At 41.6% G+C, this 21,760-nt stretch overlaps 1 protein-coding gene across 8 annotated transcripts in view; it reads left to right on the top strand.

Moving 5' to 3' along the window:
* The window catches only part of MBNL2 (muscleblind like splicing regulator 2), a 113,874-nt gene that overhangs the window by 25,697 nt on the left and 66,417 nt on the right, over nt 1-21,760 (top strand). For all 8 annotated transcript variants that reach the window (XM_076362044.1, XM_076362017.1, XM_076362052.1 and 5 more), the window contains exon 2: nt 12,405-13,243. In XM_076362044.1, coding sequence (XP_076218159.1) covers nt 13,070-13,243 — 174 coding nt within the window. In that variant the 5' untranslated portion in view covers nt 12,405-13,069. The remainder of the gene's footprint in view (nt 1-12,404; nt 13,244-21,760) is intronic.

Raw genomic sequence — 21,760 nt, 5'->3', positions numbered from 1 at the left:
TGAAGGTTAGAAGATATAAAATCTCTTATTTACAAGCTAAGCAAATATTGCATTAAAAAGAGGCACATTCAACACAGAAATCTGCTAAGTCATTTTTGCAAAGTTGTTTTTTGGAATAGAAATGCGTGTAAGCATAACAGCAGCAGTCCACTTTTTATGTTTATAAATGGACAGTTTTTTATCTCTGAATATTGTTGTTGATGTTATTGATTTGACCAGATCCAAAATATTTTTTGTGCTATTTATTGACTTTAACACAGAAAAATTGGCATTATCTTTCAAAAATAGTGCTGTCTATCAAGGTGAGATTTATGCAGGGTTAAAGGAAGTTTTTGAATTACGATTTAACGCAGAAGTTGTGCAAGGCAATGCAAATGGTACAGTGCAAAGCAAAATGTGGCTTTAAATACCCATTTGGGACTAAGCTTGAAGTACAACAAATGAATTAAACCTTTGAAAAGGACAAAACTGTTGAGACTTATTTTAACCAGTCCAAATTTTCTGCTGCAATGTGAGCAGAAAACTCTCTCTTGCCAAAAGCCAGTTCCTTGTACTCTGTGTCACAAGCATATCCATTGCTTTGGAAGCACTGGTGAACACCGGGCTGTGCTTAGCAGTGCTGCTGTTGCCAGCAGGGGAGACAAATTTCTGCGGTTACAGGTAAGCAGAGATAGTAGAAAAAGGTCTGGAAAAGTGCTCTGTCAAAACATTTCTGGGAAATATATTCAGTTTTCACTGCAAAAATATTGCAATTCTTTGTGTCAGTAGGATGGAAGAACTCTTTTTCAACTTACCTGTTGAAACCCAATTTACAATGTATTCCTGAAAACCTTGTGCTTATCCATGATAATATTTAAGTTAGGATAAAATGATTCAGTTGTATGAAAATAAAGTGATGAGGTGGAATTGTTTCAATATTGCTAATACAAATCTACTTTTTCCCTAAAAATTGTCACCTTTCAGTTTAAGGAGGCACTGAGATGCTGAAATTTCCTTTAGGAAAGTTTTCAACAAGACCTAGTGAGAGCAGGAAAGACTTTTTCCTATTGCTCTCTTTCCATATTAAATAGCTGAGTTAAAATAGAGAGGAGTTGTCATTTAAATATTGCAGAAATTGTGGATTTGAGACAGGGGCATGCCTGGGTCTGGGACCTAGGAGTACTGGACTAATGCTGCCTGACCAGTCAGTATTGCTGCCTGAATCCATTCCCTTTTCAACTTTGAAGACAGCAGAAATGAAAAGGAAGGCTCTGTACGTTAAAATTGCTTTTACAAGATACTGGCAGGTTTTTTCTTTCCCTTCCAGAAATCTGTAGCGTGTCCCCTTTTACTGTCATAGACAACTGAACTATGCACGTGGCAGAAAAATGAGTATGAACTCATCCAATGTCCTTACTGTAGCCTAATAAACTTTCTGAGTTTGCTCCTGTGCATCCTCCCTGTACGTTGTTTTAAGTGTTTTGTGTGCTGTTACTTATTAAAAAAAAGTTTTTTCTAAAATGAAACTGGGTTAAAAAGTAACTTTCTTCAAGTGGCAACGTGGGGTGAGCTTTTTGGACCAAGAGAGATATGTTACACAAAATAAAACAACAAATCGATATGACCCATTTTTATTGGGTCAGTGCTTCTTAATCGGTGCTCAAGTGAAAAGGAAGGTCAGTAGCAGTACTGCACACCAAACCCAAAATTCGTCATTGTAGAGATAGGAAAAAAAAAAGCGTTTGCTCTGGTAGGCAGTATTTGCAGACAGTTACTGTGCGCTCCTTCTAGTTGTAACTTCATTATTGCATCAGGATTAAATAGAAGTTTTCACGTTTTCCAGGAAAACAGAAATTTGCCAGAACTGGCAAGTACTCTGAGAAAAGCTCTTCTTTGTTTCTCTGCCACCAGTTGCAAAAACAATTTTAGAGGGAAAGCATTCTCTTTCTGAACTCATGATACTTATTTGACAGCAGAATAGTGGTTCACTAAATGCAAATTTATATTTTATTCCAGGGAGAATAGATTTCCATTATGTATTGTCAAACACAACACAGGTAGCCTCTGAAGTTTTAAATGGTGGTGGTTTTTTTGTGGACAAATAAATGGCTTGAATTTTGAAAAGAAAATCTTTTACTGTCATCTTCACATTGAGCTTGATTAGATATTTTCTTTATTTGCTTTGGAGGACCAAAGATAATCAGATAATCAGGCAGGAAGCAGTCTCTCTGTTCAAAACACAAAAAGGCAAACTACCTTCGGAAGAGACCAATAACCTGTTGAATCCTACTACTTCTTTTTTTTTTTTTTTCCTCCAGGGCTGTGCCAAACAAAACATTACTGGTTTCTCCTTGACTGGGAAAGGTCTTTGAAAAATGGCTTTTAGTGGAAGATTTCAGCTTCTGTTATGTAAAATATTTGCTGTCTGAATGTTAGCATAAAAACATTATTTTAAAAAATAAAATGAAATTGCCTTTGAAGGTACTTGATAATAATCCGCTATTCCATAGGTGACTTTAAAGTTAGGTTGCTCTTCCGTCTTTTTAACTTCTGTAAGATATAAGGTATTCTGACATAGACGCTTAATCTGGCTTTGCGGTATGTCCTGTGAGATACCTAAGAAGTAAAGCACTTGCATATGTTCTGCTTCATGAGGATTTCTTTAGTTTTGGAAGTAAATAAAACTGTTGTTGCGTGTAACGTGCACGCTACTAATGAAGAGAGAAAGGGGAATTGAATCCTTGTGATAAAATGGACACTGGTGAAGGCTTGCTTGGGCAACCCTCTGAGAAGTAAAGACACTATTGAGGCTTTTTCTTTTCCCTGTTGGAAGCGCTTTCCCATTTTGATGAGTTGCTGCTTCCAAAATGTGTTTGAGATCGTTGTGAAATGCTCCGGGTCTGGCAGAACGCAATCGGAGCGCCTCGCTTGGGCTCCTTTGGGCGTGCTCTTGGGTGTTCCTCTTTCTCCGTTGGATGGCTAAGAAAACATAGCTTCTGGGAATGCTCCTAGGTGAGGCAGCTTGGGTGCAGAAGAAGGGGTCTTGGTGTTTCTTTCTCTTCTGGTAGGTTTTAAGTGCTTTTCTCCAAGCTCCACTTTTACTGAAAGGAAAAGGTATCTTCTCTCTTCTAGTTTAACCAGTTCAGGGGTAATAAAAAGCCAGTAACAACACAGATTTACTTAAGGGGTTTTGTAATCAGTCATCTTGCTCCCTAGCTCCATTTGGTGTTTTCAGATTTTTTTTAAATCTCCGAAGTCCTGAAGTGTTTCCTTCCATATCCACGCTCCTCTCCTGAGAGTCCAAGCTTTTGTCAACAATTGTGAAAACCTGTCAGGCTCCCTCTTGGTATCCTACTCTCTACGCACATGATGATGAAAGACACTGCTGACAGAGCAACGTTCAAAAAGGGAGTGGGCAAATCCATGGAAGAAAAATCCAGCGAGACCTATTAAATAAAAAGGCATCAGTTACACGTTGCTGGGAGAAGATTCATGCAAATTACCGCACTCTGCCGGCCCTGGTTTTGCACTCTTCTGTAGACAACTGGTATTGGCTGCGGTTGGAGACTGGATATTGGGCGAGATGGACTTTTTCGGCTGATCTGCTAAAGTCGTCCTTATGTACTTCGGTATCCTGTTCTCAGGTAAAATGCACATGGAGAAAACAGCACAGAGATGCAGGTATTTTATCTCAGAACAGCAGTGCTGCTTGGATTTTCTGCAGGAAATCTGTTCAGCAGAATGGGTTTAGTGCTTAAGAGGCAGTCGGAGTTAATAGCATTAGGTAGTGCTCTTGTTGCCCTCACCTCAGGAGCTTTGTTTGGATGTGCCGTGCAACTTCCCTGAGTAATTTGTAGGAGTATATTATTAATAAAGCTATTGGCAGTCTTAAACATATTTTCAGCTTGCGAGTTCAACATGTCTTAATTTACATGGAGTCCTTGGTTTATTCAGACCTATCCTTGTCTTTCAGTGCAAAGGGATGCTGTTTGTCACATAAATACCTCGGTAAGAGTTCTGCCTTCTGGGCTTAGTGCGAAACCAGAGTAGAGAAAATAGAAAATTGACAACAGCCTGAGCTCTTTTAAATTGTGCTCCTGTGTAACAGCATGTTATCGGTCCTTTGGCAGGTGAGAACAGTCATTTGATCACGTGTTCCTTCCATGCCAGTCTATAAAAATTTCACAGTACATAAGCACACTTTTCTATAAATATTTTTACAGTCCTAAAAAAAAAAATAATAAATACAATGAATGTCTGCAGCTGGGTGTGAGTAGGAGCTCCTAATTCACTGGGGTACCCTTCCCTGGGGAATTGGGTTTCATTAATAGCTGTTATGTGATGCACTCTGCCAAAAGCAAAACACTTGTGTCCACAAGAGGCCAAGTGATAACGTCATTGCTGCCGGGGATTATTAACTCTGCTCACAGAGGCACAGAAACAGAAATTGCTTTCGTCCTCTTGTCAAGGTGGGAGCAGAATTTTGTGAATGAAATTCATGCACCTAGAGGATAAAATCAGGTTTCTCTGGACTTAAAAACAAGAAGTGTTTATGTTACAGACTGTGAGAGAAGGTACAGACCAAGCGAGGAGGATAAGGTTCAGTGGAGCAGGATGAAAATCATTGGTTAAAAAAAAAAAGTTTGCTAGAAGAAGAAAAACTGTTTTCTGCAATTGCATTTTAATGGAAGCATAATGAGCACTGGTTTTATCAGCATGACTTCGAAGCACTTTGATGTTAGAAAATACTCTTGTGGGCTCCAGTCATCTACAGACTTAAAGTTCAGCAGAAATATTTCATGGTCCATTAGCAAAGTAGTACAGTGGATCGCTGAAAAGGTCCCGGGCTGTGCCTGTTGTTCCGCAGTCGGCGGTACACCTTCCTCCTCACCTCCTTCCCTGGGGACAAAGGACATTAGCGTTATTATATTGTAAAGCCAGCTTCAAAGTCAACCGGCAGGTTTTAATAAGAAGCTCATTGCTATACTTTAAGTAGTGCGGGACATACTAAAAAGCCTGAATCTGGCACGCTGGTGATCTTGACAAGGAGAATATGGCTCATTTAGCAAAACTGATACTTGGACGTCATGCTCAGTTTAAATAAAATAGACCGGCATTTTCTAACCTGTCCCTGGACTTCTGTTGGCTTAACTGAAATAGTTAGGATCAACTCTGGGTAATGTTCATCTGAATTACAGTTGACGAGTGTTCATCTCTGGTTGTATAACAGGCAAAGGGAGATGTTGCAATAGTTATCTCCAAGTCAAGCAAATAAAATAAATAATGGTTCTTTTGAAAGGACACTTTTGACTTCAGCAGAGTTCAGGTCAAATTAATACAGGAACTGGAACTAGAATTTTAGTATTTTTGGCTCCTGGCCACCTGGTCAAACTAGTGGGCTGCTTCTCTGATAGGGCAGTTCTGGCTTCTTCCTCAATTGAGCAATACTGGTTTGCTCGATGCAAAATGGAAGCTGTGTAACATCTTCATGAAGTAGGAAAAAAACCTCAAAATTATTAAAGAAATGTTCACAAGTTTCATTTGAAATTTCTGGAAGAAAATGCATTCATCACTCTCTACTGTAATTGAATGTTTTTTTTCTTAAAATGTTATGGTGGCAGAAAGGTTTTCCATTCTTATTTGCCATCAAAGAACGGATGATGTTTCATGGAAGTCTGTCTTGTTTTCTCTTGTTTCTTGAATATAGGGAATATTATTTTTGTGGCTTCACAACAGTTTGGAAAAGAGCCAGATGCCTGATTCTGGTTTTAATGCTGTAATTCTACTGAACTATGCAAAGACATTGCTAAACTCTACTGTACATTGTCCAGTCTTACTAGATAGATACTGTAATATTAGGCTACATATCAAAAAATATGAATGAGATGTTAAAAATTGGTTCAAGAGAAGAATACAAAGCTGGCATAGTAGTCACTGATGAATGATACCTCTGTGTTATCACATCACTTTCTGGTCCTGCTTCCTAATCTAGTGGGCTGATGGAGTGAGAAAAGCCTATCCGCTACACGAGAATCTCTTGCATGTTCTCTCTTTAAGAATGTAATTTATTCAAATGTGAATAACAAGCATGCCAACTGTCATGTTATTTGTCTGTAAAACTACTTTTTTTTTCATTCACGTTAGCATCTTTTGACATAAGATCCTCTCCGTATTGGTTAGCGGAGGATTTTGCATGGTGAGGCTTAAATTAGCGTGCGATGACTGAGAGTCAGCCATGCTTTCCAGGGACAGGGAGCACGTCCTGTGGGATACAGTGTCGTAATTACAGGAGCTTGCAACGAGTAGCCAGAGTGGCCGCAGGTGGGGGTGCAGGGGAGGGAGCGGGGCTGCAGCCCGTGCCGTCATGCCCCGTCACGTCTGCTCTGCTCTTTACTCCATCAGATGTGGGGCATGGGCAGGTGGGCATGTCTTGGTTGAGTTGGCCAGCACACGTGACGCAGGGTGCTTTATGCTGCAGTGTTGGCTTTATTCTGCACCTGGGGAGGCAGATCATAATGGATCCAGCTTTAGCCTAGGATTAAGCTGCAGCCTTGCTTTCCTCGGCAGGGAGTCTGAGGGAGGGCAAGAGAAAACAGTGCAGGGGAGTCAAGGAAATGACAGGTAGCTGGAATTGAAAGTCATGCTGGAGTGTGCTTGTGGGGTCGTGGCGGTCCTTTGGTGTGCAGCTTCTGTTCGGTTTGGAGGCCTTGAATGCTATTTAAAGCACAAACAATGGGGGGAAAATGGCACTTAAAAGAATGTAACAGTGAGGTTTAGTTGAAAAACTGAAGCAAAGTCCCACCATCTTCTGGACTAAAGCACCTGCCAGTGTCTCCTAAATGTGTGGCTGTGTCCCGAGTGCTTTGAAAGTGGAGTCCGCTGTGCAGCTGCAAACAAGAGGTACGACTTAGCGGGATTTGGATGCTTTTTCCTGGCCTTAAGGGTGAGGGTTCAGTAGTGGTCAATCTTCGAATATCTGTATTTCCATTGTGACTGTTCAAGATACTTAACTTGATCTGGTTATAGAAGGATCCCTTTGTATTAGATTTATACAGGGAAAGTTTCCACTAGGTTTTGGCTATAAACATAGTGAACTGCAGAGCAAGTTTCCTTTGCAAATGTGGTCAGCTGCTGAAGGAGCAGCAGCTTTTTGAAGGAGGACAATGCTTGTCAGTCTGAAGATGCATCTGTAGAGTGGGGCACACTGGTTAATCCTTGTGTTTGGATGTCATGGGATATCCTGGGACATCTGGGAATGGTTGTATTTTGTCTCGCATTGTCTGTCCCAGGTAAAATCACTGACACGAAACTAGTAAGCCCAGGCTGAAGGGAGTGGCTATACAGAGGGTATTCTTTGTCCAGGAGATAAACTAATCTATAAGAAATAGGAACGTTGTGAGGATCTGAGTTAAGGTAATATGTGGTTAAGATGTTGCTGGTTCGTGAACTTGTATTGTGGAGCGTGAAGCCAGCGACGCTTACGGTTAACCATGTCTAAGGGTAGAGAGCCTGTTTTCCGCTGCTTACAACTTCCAGCCAGAGCTTAAAATTTCGGCCTGAAATTCTTTCTGCCTGATGTCTACTGCAGGGTCGTTGTTTGTTTCTTTGTTAAAAGATTCCTGGAGTGAATTTAAGACTATGGACATGATTTTCTGGAAGTAAGCAACATGAATTTGTTTTGTGTAAGCGCATAAAAGTTGTAGCAGCAGCCTGCTTTGGGTCAAGGGCTTAAAATTGGGCAGTACCATTTCTCTGGGATTAGAGATGTGACTTTGGTCCTCTTGAAAGCGTTCCCATGTTTGGCTAAGCAGTCTCTCTCTGAAGAGTTGCAGTATATGCATGCTGGGTTTGAAAATGAAGTTCTCAAGGCATTCTTTTGGCATTAGAGTATCCAGCAGGTCAATTCTGGTGACTGTAGGTAGGTCCTGAAGGTGAGTTTTATCCCACCTGAGTTCAGGTGTTTAACTGAATTTGGGCAGCAATCTATTCTGACAGTCAACAGGTTTCTGCCCTGCTAGTGACCTAAAGGAGGAAGACCCTGCTTCCACAGCATAGTGGGTCTTTGGTTCCTTATTTTATTTTAATTCCTTATTTTTAAAATAGACCATTGTAAATGATCAAACTTGTAAAGCTAAGTATATTTAGCACATCTCTTCTGGCTTGCTGGGAAAGAAGAGTTTGTATACTTTAAACTGTGCAATCCCTCTTAGGTACAACTGAGGGTTTTCTAACTTTTTAGTTCTTGAGTTTCTGATGTATACATAGAAGAAATACATGGATCATGTTGATAAACTTCGGCAGTAGGAGCAACAAATTGAGCCCCAGTCTTGACATCTCTTACTGAAGATTTTAATATGATGAATAATGCAGAGTGCTTAATTCTCGAAGAGTAAAGTGAAAAACTGTTTTAACGCCTTTTGAGTTAACTTACTGGTTCCACTAGGGATCTGTGTTGGGACCACGTAGAGGACTCTGCTCCTTTACTGGAAGTCATCACCTGCAGAGTTGACTTTTTGAAGATGAGGTCTTTGCTCATTACTACACATTGTCTACTGAAGCATGAATACAACATGTCCAGGAAGTCTCAGCTTCTCCATTAGACAGGTACTACATAATCCATCGCCACATAATCTGTCTGATAAGTAAAACTACTGTACCAGAGCAGCCCATATTCTGTATATAGCAAGAGCTCCTATTTTCCAGCTGAGAGATCCAGCTGGTTTGTAATAGGGGAGGGCTTTGTGCTTGCTTGTAACTCCTGAAGACGCTGGCTGCCTAGTGTTCCTCAGAACGAGAATCTTTTCTGGGGCTCCTAGCACCTGTGTGCTTTGCCTTGTTTAATAATTAAAAGGATTTTTTTTTACCGGGAATTTTTTTTTTTTGCTTACTTGGAAAAAGAGAAATGATTTTGTGGTTTAGAACAGAAAGAAATCTGGAGCCTAACACAGGCTCTTCTTTCCTGCTCTTTTAGGAGAACATGAGATTGGCAAAAGTCTCCTACTCCTCCATGCCTTGCTAGCTTTCTGCAAAAGGGAAGTGATGCTTATCTGAAAAGAGGGGTCTAAAGCTAAATAGTTTTTACAAATATACATCCATGAATTTATCTCACTTAGCATATGAAAAACTGCATTTGTAGATGTGTCCTTTGGATCCATTGATCCAAGTGTTTGAGGGACTGAAAATAAACAGCAATAGTTGTAAAAAAAACCAAACAAAATTAGTTCTCTTATTATGTTGAATGCTTTCTTCAGCTTCAGTAAGAACATTTTGCATCTCAGTTGTCACTGTGTAAGTTTTGGTAGTTTGTTTAGCTACAGTGGGGAGTGTAGGCTTGAGTTGGAATCATTAATGACAATAACAAAACAACTAAACAAAACCCCCAAGCAAATGAAAAAGCAAACCTTCTGCCTGGATAAGGGACCCTGTTGGTGCTGAGGGCTCTAGGCTGGTGAGATCCTGTTGGTTTTGGCAGGACAGCTAACTTTGGCTGATATATTGGGACACAAATAGAAGTTAGAAGTAGTGGAAAGAAGAGCTGAGTTCAAATTTGCTGGAGGCCCTAGTGTTCTCCATATGGGTGGGTTTTGCAACACATAAGGTCAGGGTGGGCTGTGATATTAGTAATAGCCTGTGGCCTGGGAGGCATTTTATTGAGTAGTAGTAGTATTACTGTATTTTCTTCTGTAAACCCCATGTTTCTTTTCCCTCATTTACTTCCCTCTGTTTACCCAAACCACTGGATTTTGCCTTGTAACCATAGTCTCTTCTGCTTTCCTTCTAAAATTCCTTCTTGCCCTTCTCTCCCCCAGTGTTCACATCCTCCCTCCAACTTTCTTTCACACCCATCTTATTTTTTTCCTCATTTCCCATGAAGCCTCTCCCTTCCTTCCTCTTCTACAACCAGCCATTTCACTTTCTTACCTTCCACTCCCATATTTTCCTTCTCTTGAGCTCTTTCCTCATATCTTGAACTCTACTTTCCTTGGTTCCCCCCGTAATTTTTTCCCCAGTTTGTCTTTCCTCTCCCTTCTCCTTGTATTGCTTCCCTCTCAGTTCAGGCTTTCCAGGTGGCATATCTTCCTTCACCCTCCTGGTCCAGGCGATGGGCAGAGGAGGTATGGCAGCTGCCTAGGATGTGGTCGTGAACACATAGGCCGTGTAAGTGGTAGGGACGAAGCACTCAAAATTCTTCTGTCTCCACCTTGTTTGCACATGCTTCCTGCTGAAGGCACGGCCTCCTTCAGAAAGGTCTCAGCTCTGTCTCTCCTAAGCCTGCATCAGTAGAAACTGCTGAAGCACTCAATACCTCTTGAGAAATCAGATAGTGTCATTACTTTTGACAAGACGTGGATTTTTGAGACGAACTTTTCATGCTTCCCTTTCTTTAGAAATGTTCATGTAGTAAGAAGATAGGAAATAGGATGATGCTCTATTTCACTCCTCTTCTACCCCCCAAATGCTTTTTGGTATTAATTCTTGCTGCAGTCTCACAAATCTCGTGTGTGATTCTGTTGTGCACATTTTCTTAAAACCATGGCTACTGCCATTTATATACTTAGTGCTGTTTGCTTTGCCACCATGTGCAATGTCTGGTTTTCTTCAGTCTTAACACCTACTACTTGAGAAACAACTTTGTCAATTTTAGAAGTATGCAGCCCGGCAGAGTATTACTACTTGCGACTTTCAGCAGCATGTGGTATAACATTTACTCTTTTCCCAAAATTTCCGTCTGTCTCCTACATCTATTACTGAAAATTGTTACTGACATTTCTGAATTGGAATGGGTAGCTCTAGGGAGAATATTTCCTCTTTTACATTTAGCCCAACAAGCTCTTGTGGAGAGGCTCTCCTTGTCTTTCCCCCTCCCTTTCCTTTTCATCAGTTACGAGTATTTTCTCACCTCTTTGTACGTTTTCAGCTTACCCTCACTCTTCATCGATACTGTGGGACAACATCGATGGGATATTTAATTTGAGGAATATTTAATTCATGTACTGTACTACACTACAATTGTGCAGAATTATTTAAAAATATACTAATTCTCTTGCAACTTGTTATTCTTGATGACCAGGTAAAGCTAGCTAAGTATCATCCAGACCCACCTTATTGCACGTCGGACTTGAAACTGAATTTTTGAGCAATTAGCATTGTATTACCTTTATTCATGCTAGCGGTACCAAATTTTTTGGTGTAGATATCAGTCACATAGTAAAACCCTTTCTGGTAGCGTTAGTAAGTAATAGCAAAGCCTTTTGATGTGAAGACCTAGAAGTCAGAACTGGGATCTGTTCCTGAAACCGTGTGTGAGTAATTCTTACTCGCATTACTAACAATAGTGACTTAAATTAAATCAGATGAATCCAAGCACAGAATGGTAATTATTCTGCCATGGGAAAGCTGTCAGTATTTTTAGAGCTATTTTTATTGATGCATTTTAAAACCTCACTTATTCCAGTCCTTCCCCCTTTCTTTATTCTTGTACAAAAATAATCCATTAACTGTTTCTGGCTGGTATCTGCAAAGTGAAAGTTGTGTTCCTTTGAAGCTGAATAGAAGGAAACATCATGTCTGTAGTTTCACTGTCTGTGTATAAAATAGTAATTTATTAAAAAATATTTATAATATCTAACCCTTTGATTTTCAGATCTGTTTAGCTCTAAAATATCCTAGGTATTTTATAGTCCCCAAATAGCTTAAGTTCCATATTTAAGTCTTAGATTTTAATGCTGAACCATGTATTTGTAAAGGTACATGAAAGCTAATTTAATCAGAGGAAAATTTAGATAAAGACTGCTTCATATTAGAAAGAACTCATTAGAGGATGATGACTTAGTGGTGAAGCCTTTGTGAAACAGCTTTTCGCTTAACAGGGAAACTAACTCTTATCTTCTGGATATGGAAGGGTTTTTTTTCCTGTAATTTTGGAATGACAATTTTTTGTTTTGGTTTTTTTTCCCCTTGAGAAACAGAGGGAGAGACAAAAAAATCTGAACAGAATACTACTGTCCTCATTTCTAAGGAAGAACAAATAACAAGTAACAGCTTATAATGTAGTAACACAATCTGAAGGGCCAAATGATAAATTAATGGAAACGGGTTCTTGTATACTGTTTTGGAGACTAAACACATTAGATAGAATTGTTTCACAACCAGCATGCCTAATTATTGTGTCTGCCACATTCATCTATTTAAATCATTCCCAACTTCTGGATTGCTGCCTAGAATATTACTGCAATATGTGTTTCAACTGGTTATTCCCTTGTCATGCGTAACTTCATGAAGGAGGCTGATTTTGTTTGGGAAAAAAAGAAATAAAAGTGAGCATTGGCAGTATGTTTATGATATCTGATAAAAAGGGATGATAGCTTTCGTAATATTGATTTGAATGAGTTGCATGTGAACTGATACTGTATTTGTTTTGTCAGGTCAGTGACTTAAAAAGTGCCTTTGCCAAGTCACTTTTATGAGCGAGGACTGCTACGCCCCTGTTCTCAAAATCCCGTCTTTGCCAGCCAGACATTGCCTTCACCTTATACCTGGTGGAAGATACCTCAGCTGTCTCCATTTGCCAATTAGTTGATGGGAAACTGAAAGCAGGAAAAGAGGAAGAATTATTATTCCTGGGACATGAACAAATGACTGCATTGCTTTTCTTGTGTAATCAATACCAGCAAGCAACCGTCAGAGAACTGCTATTCTATCAAGGAGTGCCATTGCATTGAAGGACCTTGGCTTAAAACTGGTTCATCCGTGATACAATCAACAAGCCCACGTGTTTTACAGACAGAAATGCGACTGAGCATGGTTTTTCCCAGCCAAAAGTCTACAAGTGGGACTTAATGATTGATGAGTAACTGCTTGCTGATAAACTTTCTCTGTTTATTCTGCTTTGTGTGCGTTGGACCTCGTTAATCGTCCCCCACTTTTTTTAAACTTTCTTTTCAATTGGAATTGAAATTATTTTTTTCTGGTTGTTTTTTTGTTTGTTTTTTTTTCTTTTTCCCTCCCTTCCCTTTGTCATTAGTTTTGGAAATTTCTTCGGCATAATTCACTTGACAGCAATTTACAAATTCGAAATCAGCTTTTCATCATGGCTTTGAATGTTGCTCCCGTAAGAGATACAAAATGGCTAACATTAGAAGTGTGCAGGCAGTTTCAGAGGGGAACTTGTTCACGCTCTGATGAAGAATGCAAATTTGCACACCCCCCTAAAAGTTGCCAGGTTGAAAATGGGAGAGTTATTGCCTGCTTTGATTCCTTAAAGGTAAGAAAAAAAAAAATGCATGTGTAGTGAAAATGCTACTACATTGTACTGAAAGTAAAATGTGAAATGATAAGTTACAACTAAACCAGGTTAATCAGAAAGTGATTTGTTCTCGGTAAGATGTATATTAATACAAATGTTATTTGTCATCGCTTTTATTTATTGAAGCTTTGAAAAGATTTCTTTCTAAGGATTTTCATTTCCAGTGTCAATATGTTGTTTACAAAAGTTGCGTATGACTGTGGGGTACAGCATTGCTTACAGTTGGTGGGACAATTGTATTCTCCCAAGTACATTTTATGAATTATCATTGTTTCGTGGCAAATGAAAATACATGGTGGCACAGTACTAGGCCATTACCTAATGAAACAAATCATATGGAAAGAGTGCAGATTCTTTCGTTTAAATCAACAGAAGTAAGACAAGTCTATCTGTTACTTCAATTTCGACACAATGGGTTGTTTACCCTTGGTATTGGAGACTCTCAGATAAATTAATGGCATTCATAATTACATGTATGGATAGTGCAGATAGCAGTGTAAGTTTAGAACAGAGTGAAGGGATTCTCTCCTCTGGAGGATATTTAGCAATTTTGTTAGGCCATCAACAACTTCTGACTTCCTAATAACATCAGGCATGCTTTAGAAAAGTATTTTAAAAGTTCTGTGAAAATACTTTGTGTACTGCATAAAAGATGATTAATGACCCCATGGGATTTGGGAAGTACACAGTGTTTTCTGTGATGATACACGTGTGTTCTCATGCCAACAGAAGGAAAAAGCTTATTTCGTGTAAATAATTAAGGGGCAAAATTGAGCATTTCAGGTCTTATTTTGAAAGTTTTAGTTGTGGCTTTGTCTTTTGGGCATGGGGGAATGTTTTGGCTTGCTTTTTAAATTTAGCTCTGTAGATTAAAATTTCAGTTACTCACCAAGAACTCTCTTACTGTGAAAACATCAGTGTGAATGAGAAGAAAATTCGGTGTTATTTGAAAATGTTAATTTATTTTCATTATAACTTTTTTTCCTGCAATGCAAGGTCTGTCTTCTGGGTTTTCTCGTTTCTTTTCTTCTTTCAAAGATTTAGAAGGAAATAACTCGGGGGAAATGTTTGTGAGGGGGTTACATTCTGCATATCCTGCAAGCCAGAACAGCATCTTTGGAGTCATGACAGTATGTCATCAAGTGCTATTAATGACTTTAATCCATGGATTACTGCATGATAAACTGTAACAGCTTCTTTATAGATGTTCTTGTATATTGGCTGCCTGCCAATGGGATAATTTTTTTTAAACAGGCAGGCTAGTGTCTGCAGCAAATGGGCAGTAATCAGCTTTTATGAAAAATAAGCAAGTCAGTAGAAGGTTTTTTTAAATAGAATTTTTAACTACTGTAAAGACTCGGGGCTGTGGCTGGGAGGCTGGAGGTGGGCATCGGGGCTTGGTAACCTGTGAGCTGGCAGGGCGTTGGGTTTGCAGTGCAAGAGGTGCTGCTGCTGCATCATCCTGGCCGAAGCGGCGATGCACCTGTCCTCACTGCCCAAGGACAGCATCGTTCTCCCTGGCAGCGTAGGGTGCTCGCAGCAGAGGTGCCAGCTATTCCAGCTGGAGACTTTTGTGCAAGGATGGTTATCACCCACAAATTGAAACTGGAGTCACAGCCTAAGCTAATAATACCGTGAAGAGAAATCCTGAGGGATCACTGTGGATAACTTACTGACAACCAGCATCATTGCTCAGTGGAGAGAAATCCAAAACCATGTAAAAAATGTAGTCAAAGCAAGCAGGCGTGTCTTGTCCTAGCGTGGGAGGGCATCTGCTCCAAGGGGCCAGCTCGTTCCAGCCCGTCTCTGGTGGCTGAAGCGGTGCTGCTCCGTCCCGCTGCCCATCATCACCCCCTTCCCAGCTGGCAGAAGGGAGCATGCACCTGGGTCTCCTGTCTTGTGTTTTCTAGTTGAGTCTATCAGGTTAAATTGCTGGTAAAGATGCGATTATACCAAGAAGCCAGATTGTGACCTGAAGCAGCAGAGGTGGAGGTGCAGGTTTCTTCCCACCAACCCTGCTGCAGGCAGAGGGAGATCCGATAACGGGACGACGACATTTTCAATTGCAGCTCCTCGCCGCTGAGCATGAGTCAGAGCCATGCATTTTGGTGTGCTGCTTGACCCTGCGGTGCATAAAAAGCTATTAGGGATCATTGCGAGTGCATGGCTCTTGGCTGTATCAACTGGTATCCTCGCAGCCATTATCTCCGTTATTCAGAAGAGTGTTTGGAAGTCACTGTCTGTATGGCAAGAACGTGCCTGGCTAGCTCAGTTTGCTTATACTGCCGGTTGAAGGACTTATGTCATTAGTCACATAAATCTATTTGATGCGTAGCTTTCGGAAATACGGGTGTTAATCATACAGTTTCAGAATAAGGCTTTGGCACTTCACAAGCAGGATAACTTTTCATGTAAAGAAACAAACAGAACAGTCTAGAATTATAGATAAAATCAGAATTTAATTAAAAAAACCCAAGAGCTGTTTTCCTTGCTGAACACTGAACCACACTAATGCAGGCGATTATTTAGAGTTTATTTACATAATATCTAGAGCTTTGGAGACAGTGTTTTAACTGTCTTGGTGTACCTGCTGTAAAAATAAATTATAGTGAGTATGTTGAGTCTCTTTGAACAAACATCTTCCTACCCAGAGAAGACAGAATTTTTTTAGTCTCAGATTGAGGTATGTGTTACATTTAGGTGGTGCTGGTAGTTACAGCTGATCCCTAAGAAGTCAGTCAAACACAAGATACAGCACTCTGAGACAGGCTCTCCTTTACATGCTGATTGATCAAAAGAGCCTCTGTTTTAGGAAGGGACATGCGCTCTCCTGCATGCCGCCTTCTTTCCACATTTCCAGGGTAGATGAGGGAGCAAGGTTTCAGTATCTGCCAGCTGGATCAGACTGCCAAAGCACCAGTATGGAGCTACAGGAGAGAGTCCAGCAAAGGGCCACAAAGATGATGAAGGGTCTGGAGCATCTTTCCTATGAGGAGAGGCTGAGAGAGCTGGGACTCTTCAGCCTAGAGAAGAGAAGGCTCAGGGGGATCTCATCAAGGTATATAAATACCTGAAGGGAGGGTGCAAAGAGGAGGAAGCCAGGCCCTGCTCAGTGGTGTCCAGTGACAGGACCAGAGGCAATGGGCACAAACTGAAACACAGGAGGTTCCCTCTGAACATCAGGAAACATTTTTTCACTGTGAGGGTGACTGAGCACGGGCACAGGTTGCCCAGGGAGGCTGTGGATTCTCCATCTTTGGAGATACTCAAAAGCTGTCTGGACATGGTCCTTGGGCAGCCGGCTCTAGGTGGTCCTGCTTGAGCAGGGGGTTGGACCAGATGATGTACAGAGGACCCTTCCAACTTCAACCATCCTGTGATCGTGTGACCAGAAGCACCTTCATGCTGACTTGCCCATAGCCCTAAGGCTATGGCAAGCCAGCCATATGGTTGTTCTAAGCTAGCAAGAGCTGGCGTTGGGACTGAAGGAAATAATCCCAGCCAGGGACACCTGCCACCACACTGTGCCACGTCCTCCTTTGTGCTCCCACCACTGTCTTTGTGATTGTGTGGTGCACCAGGTTGGGAAATTGATTGTGGTGAAACCTAAGTTGTTCTTGTAGCTGCTGCTGACAGAAGGGAGAGGGGCCGTGTGGCACCAGCAGAGCACTGGGTCACTTCTGTCAGTGATAGTGCAGTGGCCTTAGGCCATGCTTCGAGAGTAACAAGATTGCATCAGAATCCAAATTTTCCTGTATTAAAGAAGTATATTTGTAGGTCTGTTGGTTCCAAGTAAAAGGTCAACAGGATTTAACGGACCCTGTTTACTTTTAACTCAGAAGGGATTTTTGGCTCTGAATACCTGTCCTTGCAATACTTGACTTTAAACCCAGCAAAAGTTGCAACAGCAACCCATTGGACTGATTACAGTTTTGAGGATCCAGAATGCTCACTGTTGAAGCCCATCTGGGCTCTGAATATCCTTCATCCGTGAGATGCTCCAGGCTAGACAGAGATAGCTAAAGACTAATGAGCCTGGTTCAGATTCAGGCCAGAAACTTGCTGATTTCAAGCCAGGTTCTGCTGCATGGGCTTCTGAGATGCGGCTCAGCATTTGTTCCTCGCTCTTTGGTGAAGGACAGAGCCTGGTTAATTCTGACCAGGGCATTTTTGGGTTGCTGGGAGAGTGTAGGTGGATCATCCCTGTGCACCCGATGGATGATGGATGCAGCAGTCAGCCAAATGCGTGCCTGTTAGCCGGTCACAACATCGCCTCCAGTGATGGGGCTTCCTCCAGCAGAAGCCCCCTGTGATTTGGCCAGCTGGTGTGGCCACATGGGCACACCCAAAACTGTACCGGGCAGGTGGCCTCAGTGGGCTTAATGTGAGGAGGAAAGTGTCTCTGAGCTAATCGGGTTGACTGCCTGAGGTGAATGAAAGGGGTACTTCCATGGCAAGGCCCAGAGATCTGCCGGTGGGCAGGAAGATGGAGGATGCTGAGGAAGCACTGCCAGAGCTGGAGCCTCATCTCCTGCCTTAAACACCCCCGAAGCCTTTTTGGAGCCCTTACAGGCTCCTCTTTGGATGCTGCAGTGTTTGTGCAGCGGGAAGGGTCTGTGAAGAGGCCTGTCTAACTGGGAAGTTTGAATTTCAGGAACTGCTCTGTTTATATTTTTATACTTCTTGCTGGGTTCAAGTAGCTTAATTTAAAAGTGAAGAACCTGAATATATAACACTTAATATATCACATTTAGATCCCTCCAAGTTGGACACCATAAGCAAACCTGTTTTCAAGGCTTTCTTGTCCTTCTAGTAGTAAAGAATGAAATCCTTTCAAAGGAATGCTAATATGTAATACAATGTCTGGGAACAAGAACATGCAACACTTTGCTGTATTTGAGCTGGAGTTAAAAAAACCAACATTAAAATGAATGGTGATGTCTAGGAGGGGGAGAGGGGAAAAACTTGGCAGATAAGAAAATATGATGTGCATTTTGCTGGGAGTTGACTCAAGTTTGCAGGCAAGTCTGGGTTTTAAATTCTGGTGATATTTCAACTCAGATTTATACCCTTTCTGCAGGTCAGCTACTAGAAGGATATGTTGTCTAAGCTAATACAGATAACAGGAGGTATCTTGAAGATACTGTCATTGCAAGTTTTATGGTGGCAACAAGAAAACGAAAGCTTCTTTAGGGCTACAGATGGCTTTTTCTGTATTTTTTTATCTGTTTACTAGTGTCTAAACACTTCAAACTGTTCTATTTATTGAGCCAGCAGACTAGTGTGAACTGTTCATTTGCATTTTCATGAAAGCCTTTTAAGAATATGCCTATCTGGTCTAATTTGGCACTACAGAATAAAAGGTAACTGAAAGCTGTACACAGACCTGTTTACCAAGTTAAAAGTGTTCCAGGAAAAAAAAGAGATTTTAGGAATATCCACTTCGTTGAAATAATCTGGAACTGAAAAGAATCTGTTTAAGATGGCCTCAGCTTTATTTAGAAAAAGGAAAAAAAAGTCTTTGTAAAGTGAGCAGGCTGTTTGTACGAGAGTGAAGCTCAGAGTTGGGATGCAGTAGGTAGTCATTTGCCTTCCTGTGATTCTTTTGTGGGTCTCTAAATGTTTTACAAATGTGAAGAACTCAGGATCATCTTACACTTCAAAGTAGGTGATGCCTTCACTTGGCAGATGAGGCAGTCTGGACAGACTGTAGATGAGCACCATATGCACAGGGGATTGGCTAATTTTGTCTATACTAGAAAGCATTTAAATGGGTGTTTATAGTGTCCTAGCTGGCTGAATTTCTGCCCATTGCCCGGTTACGTGGTGTGACATTGTTCAAAGACAAGGTGAGTTCAAGGGCTGTGCCTACAGCTGGTGGGAAAGAATGACTGAAATGGGCACACTCATTTCTCCTGGGCGACAGAGTGGCTTATTCCTTCTGGGCCCATGAATTTTGCCTGCTTTGCTGCACAGTGACCCAATTTCAGCAGGATGGGGGGGTATAGGCTGCCCTTTTCAGTAGCTGTGGGCTCTGGAGATGTGGAAGTTGCAGGCTGAAACCTTTCAGGTGGGGGACACAGAATCCAGATCTCGCTTTTCCTGCAGAGCAACAAGTTCGGCCGCATCCTTTCTTTTTCACCTACCTCTTTTTTTTTTTTTCTTGTAAAGAGTCCAATAAACTACAGGTAGTCTGAGAATACCACCTGGCAGAAGCTTTTGTGTGTCTGAGTTGCTGCAAAGTGTGGGCATGAAGAGAACATGTCAATCAAGGCCAGTTTTAGATGACTGAGAATTAACTCTGTAGGCTCTCTCTGTATTCAGAATAGCAGTGGCCACCCTTGGTCAGACCAAAGCCCCATTTAGCCCAGTGACCTAGTAATGGCCAGTAGTGGATATTTAGGAGGTGGTGTGCAAACATGCAATAGCTTCCTGGAGCGCTCTCCTAGCTCCCAGTGGTGAGCTGCTCAGGGACATTGAGAGCCAGGCATGATACGGTTGTACTTAATAGCTCTCAGTGACCATCTTTCCCCTGGATTTGTCCTGCTTTTTGAACCGTGTACACCTTCAGTACCCACAGCATGTCATAGCGAGGACTTCCACAATTTCATTACGTACAGTGTGGAAACCAACTCCTGTTGTTTATTTCAAACCTCCTCATCTCATGGATACCCCTAGTTCTTGTATTGGAAAAGCAGAAGAGAGTCGCCTGTAAATTGTCCTAGGAATGAATCTGGGTGGGTTTTTTCCACTGACTTCTGTCTGGAAGGGGCATGTTTCTCCCCAGTGAGTTCAAAGGAAGTCTCATGAGAGAAGACTCATTGTTTTAAATCTACTCTGTGAAAATACTGTTCCCAGGACAGGTATGATTCCTGAAGGCCCTGCTTTTTCAGGCTGCAGGAATTTTTTGGCTCAGAACGAAGTGCAAGGTGTCAGATGCTGCATGAAATTATGCCATCCTATTTCCTGAGACTATATTTCACCTTATACCCAACCTGTGCAACTGGGAGCTGCTGCTAAAAAGAGATGGTTACATCCAGTCCTGTGTCCTATCACAGCTAGCTCCCCTTTTTTTATCTCTGTTCAAGTGATCATGCAGCCATGCAACTTGTTTGAGTTGATCCAAAGGAAAGGGAAGAACTGCATTAAATGTAAGATGAAACTATGAATTTAGGCAGCAATGTCTAGCATAAATTGAGATACAGTGAGGTTTAAGAAAGGGGAATCTCTTTCTGAAGACCCCCCCCTTATCTCTGAGTTTAGGGACTCTTTGTATTCCCTGCATTGTCAATCACCTGTTCTTTCTTGTTTGTTTTCTGCAAAAAACTCTATTTTTATTTTTGAGTTGTCGCCTGTAGTCCTCCCACCATGCACAAGTTCCTTTAACACTTCCTTTTTCCTGTTTGCCTCCCTCCCGTCTATTCACATAGCTGTCTCCATGCCAGCTCTTCCGGCTTAACTAAAGATAGGGTTAAAAACCACCTAGCTGAACTGCTGTGCAGACACCATTAAAAATCCATGAGCTTGGCTTAAATTGGTTAGAGAGTCAAATAAAACTGAAATAAGCCTTTAACTGTTGTGTTACATGGTGTTTAGCTTTTTTTTTAAAATAAATTTAAAAAAAGAAAGCTGTGGACGTTTGCTCACTGCAGAGTGGGCTGTGTTGTGCGCTAGGATTTGTCCCTCTTGCGAGAAGGACATTTCTCATCTGTTTTGGAGCAAAGTCCGGAGGTGCAGCTCAGCCCAGCCACCTGTGGGAACGTGCAGGGGCCAGAGCCCCCAGTGGGCTGCCAGGGCTGAGCTGAGGGCTGGCCCCTGCAGCAGAGGGGCACTAACCATCAAGTCAACTTGGAGGAGCAAGTCCTAACCTGCTGCTACTGTCTCTGCCCTCAAACTGAAACTATGAAAAGCAGAGAAGTTGAACCAGTTGGAGTTCATTATGCAGGCTGTTAGAAAAGCCAGGTGTCTCCTTCAGGACCTGTTTCGTTTCCTCGTTTTTCTCTTTCAGCAGCAGCACTGAGAGCACAAAGCTGTCCTGACTGTCACTAGTATCCCCTGTCACCACCTGACCTGTCAGATTTTAAACCTGTGCACCTTGTTTAACTTGATGTAAGTTACATTCTCAAAGGAGAGCCCGGTTGGACACTTGATCACTAAGCTACCTTCCCTGGTACAGGAAGCCCCTCTTCCCAGTCGCATGGTTCAGTGGCAAAGCCTCTTGGTGATCAGATTAGATGCCTTTCATAAGTGGGAGACCTCTTGCAACAGCTTGTGCCTCCTTTGGCCCATTACGAGTGCCCGATGTGAGCGAGTGGGTGTTTACCGGCAGTTTTCACTGTCATTTTCTGTATGGTAGAACTTGCTGAGCAGGTCGCCTGGCGTGGGGAGGAGGATGAACACTAGGAGCAGAAATGGTTGAAAGAGAAAGCAGTTAAAGAACAGTAACTGAAGGATGTAATAAAATATATCTTCTTG

This window comes from Aptenodytes patagonicus, chromosome 1, assembly GCF_965638725.1.
Source record: "Aptenodytes patagonicus chromosome 1, bAptPat1.pri.cur, whole genome shotgun sequence".
NCBI classification, from domain to species: domain Eukaryota; kingdom Metazoa; phylum Chordata; class Aves; order Sphenisciformes; family Spheniscidae; genus Aptenodytes; species Aptenodytes patagonicus.
This window is presented reverse-complemented; position numbering and strand designations above follow the sequence as displayed.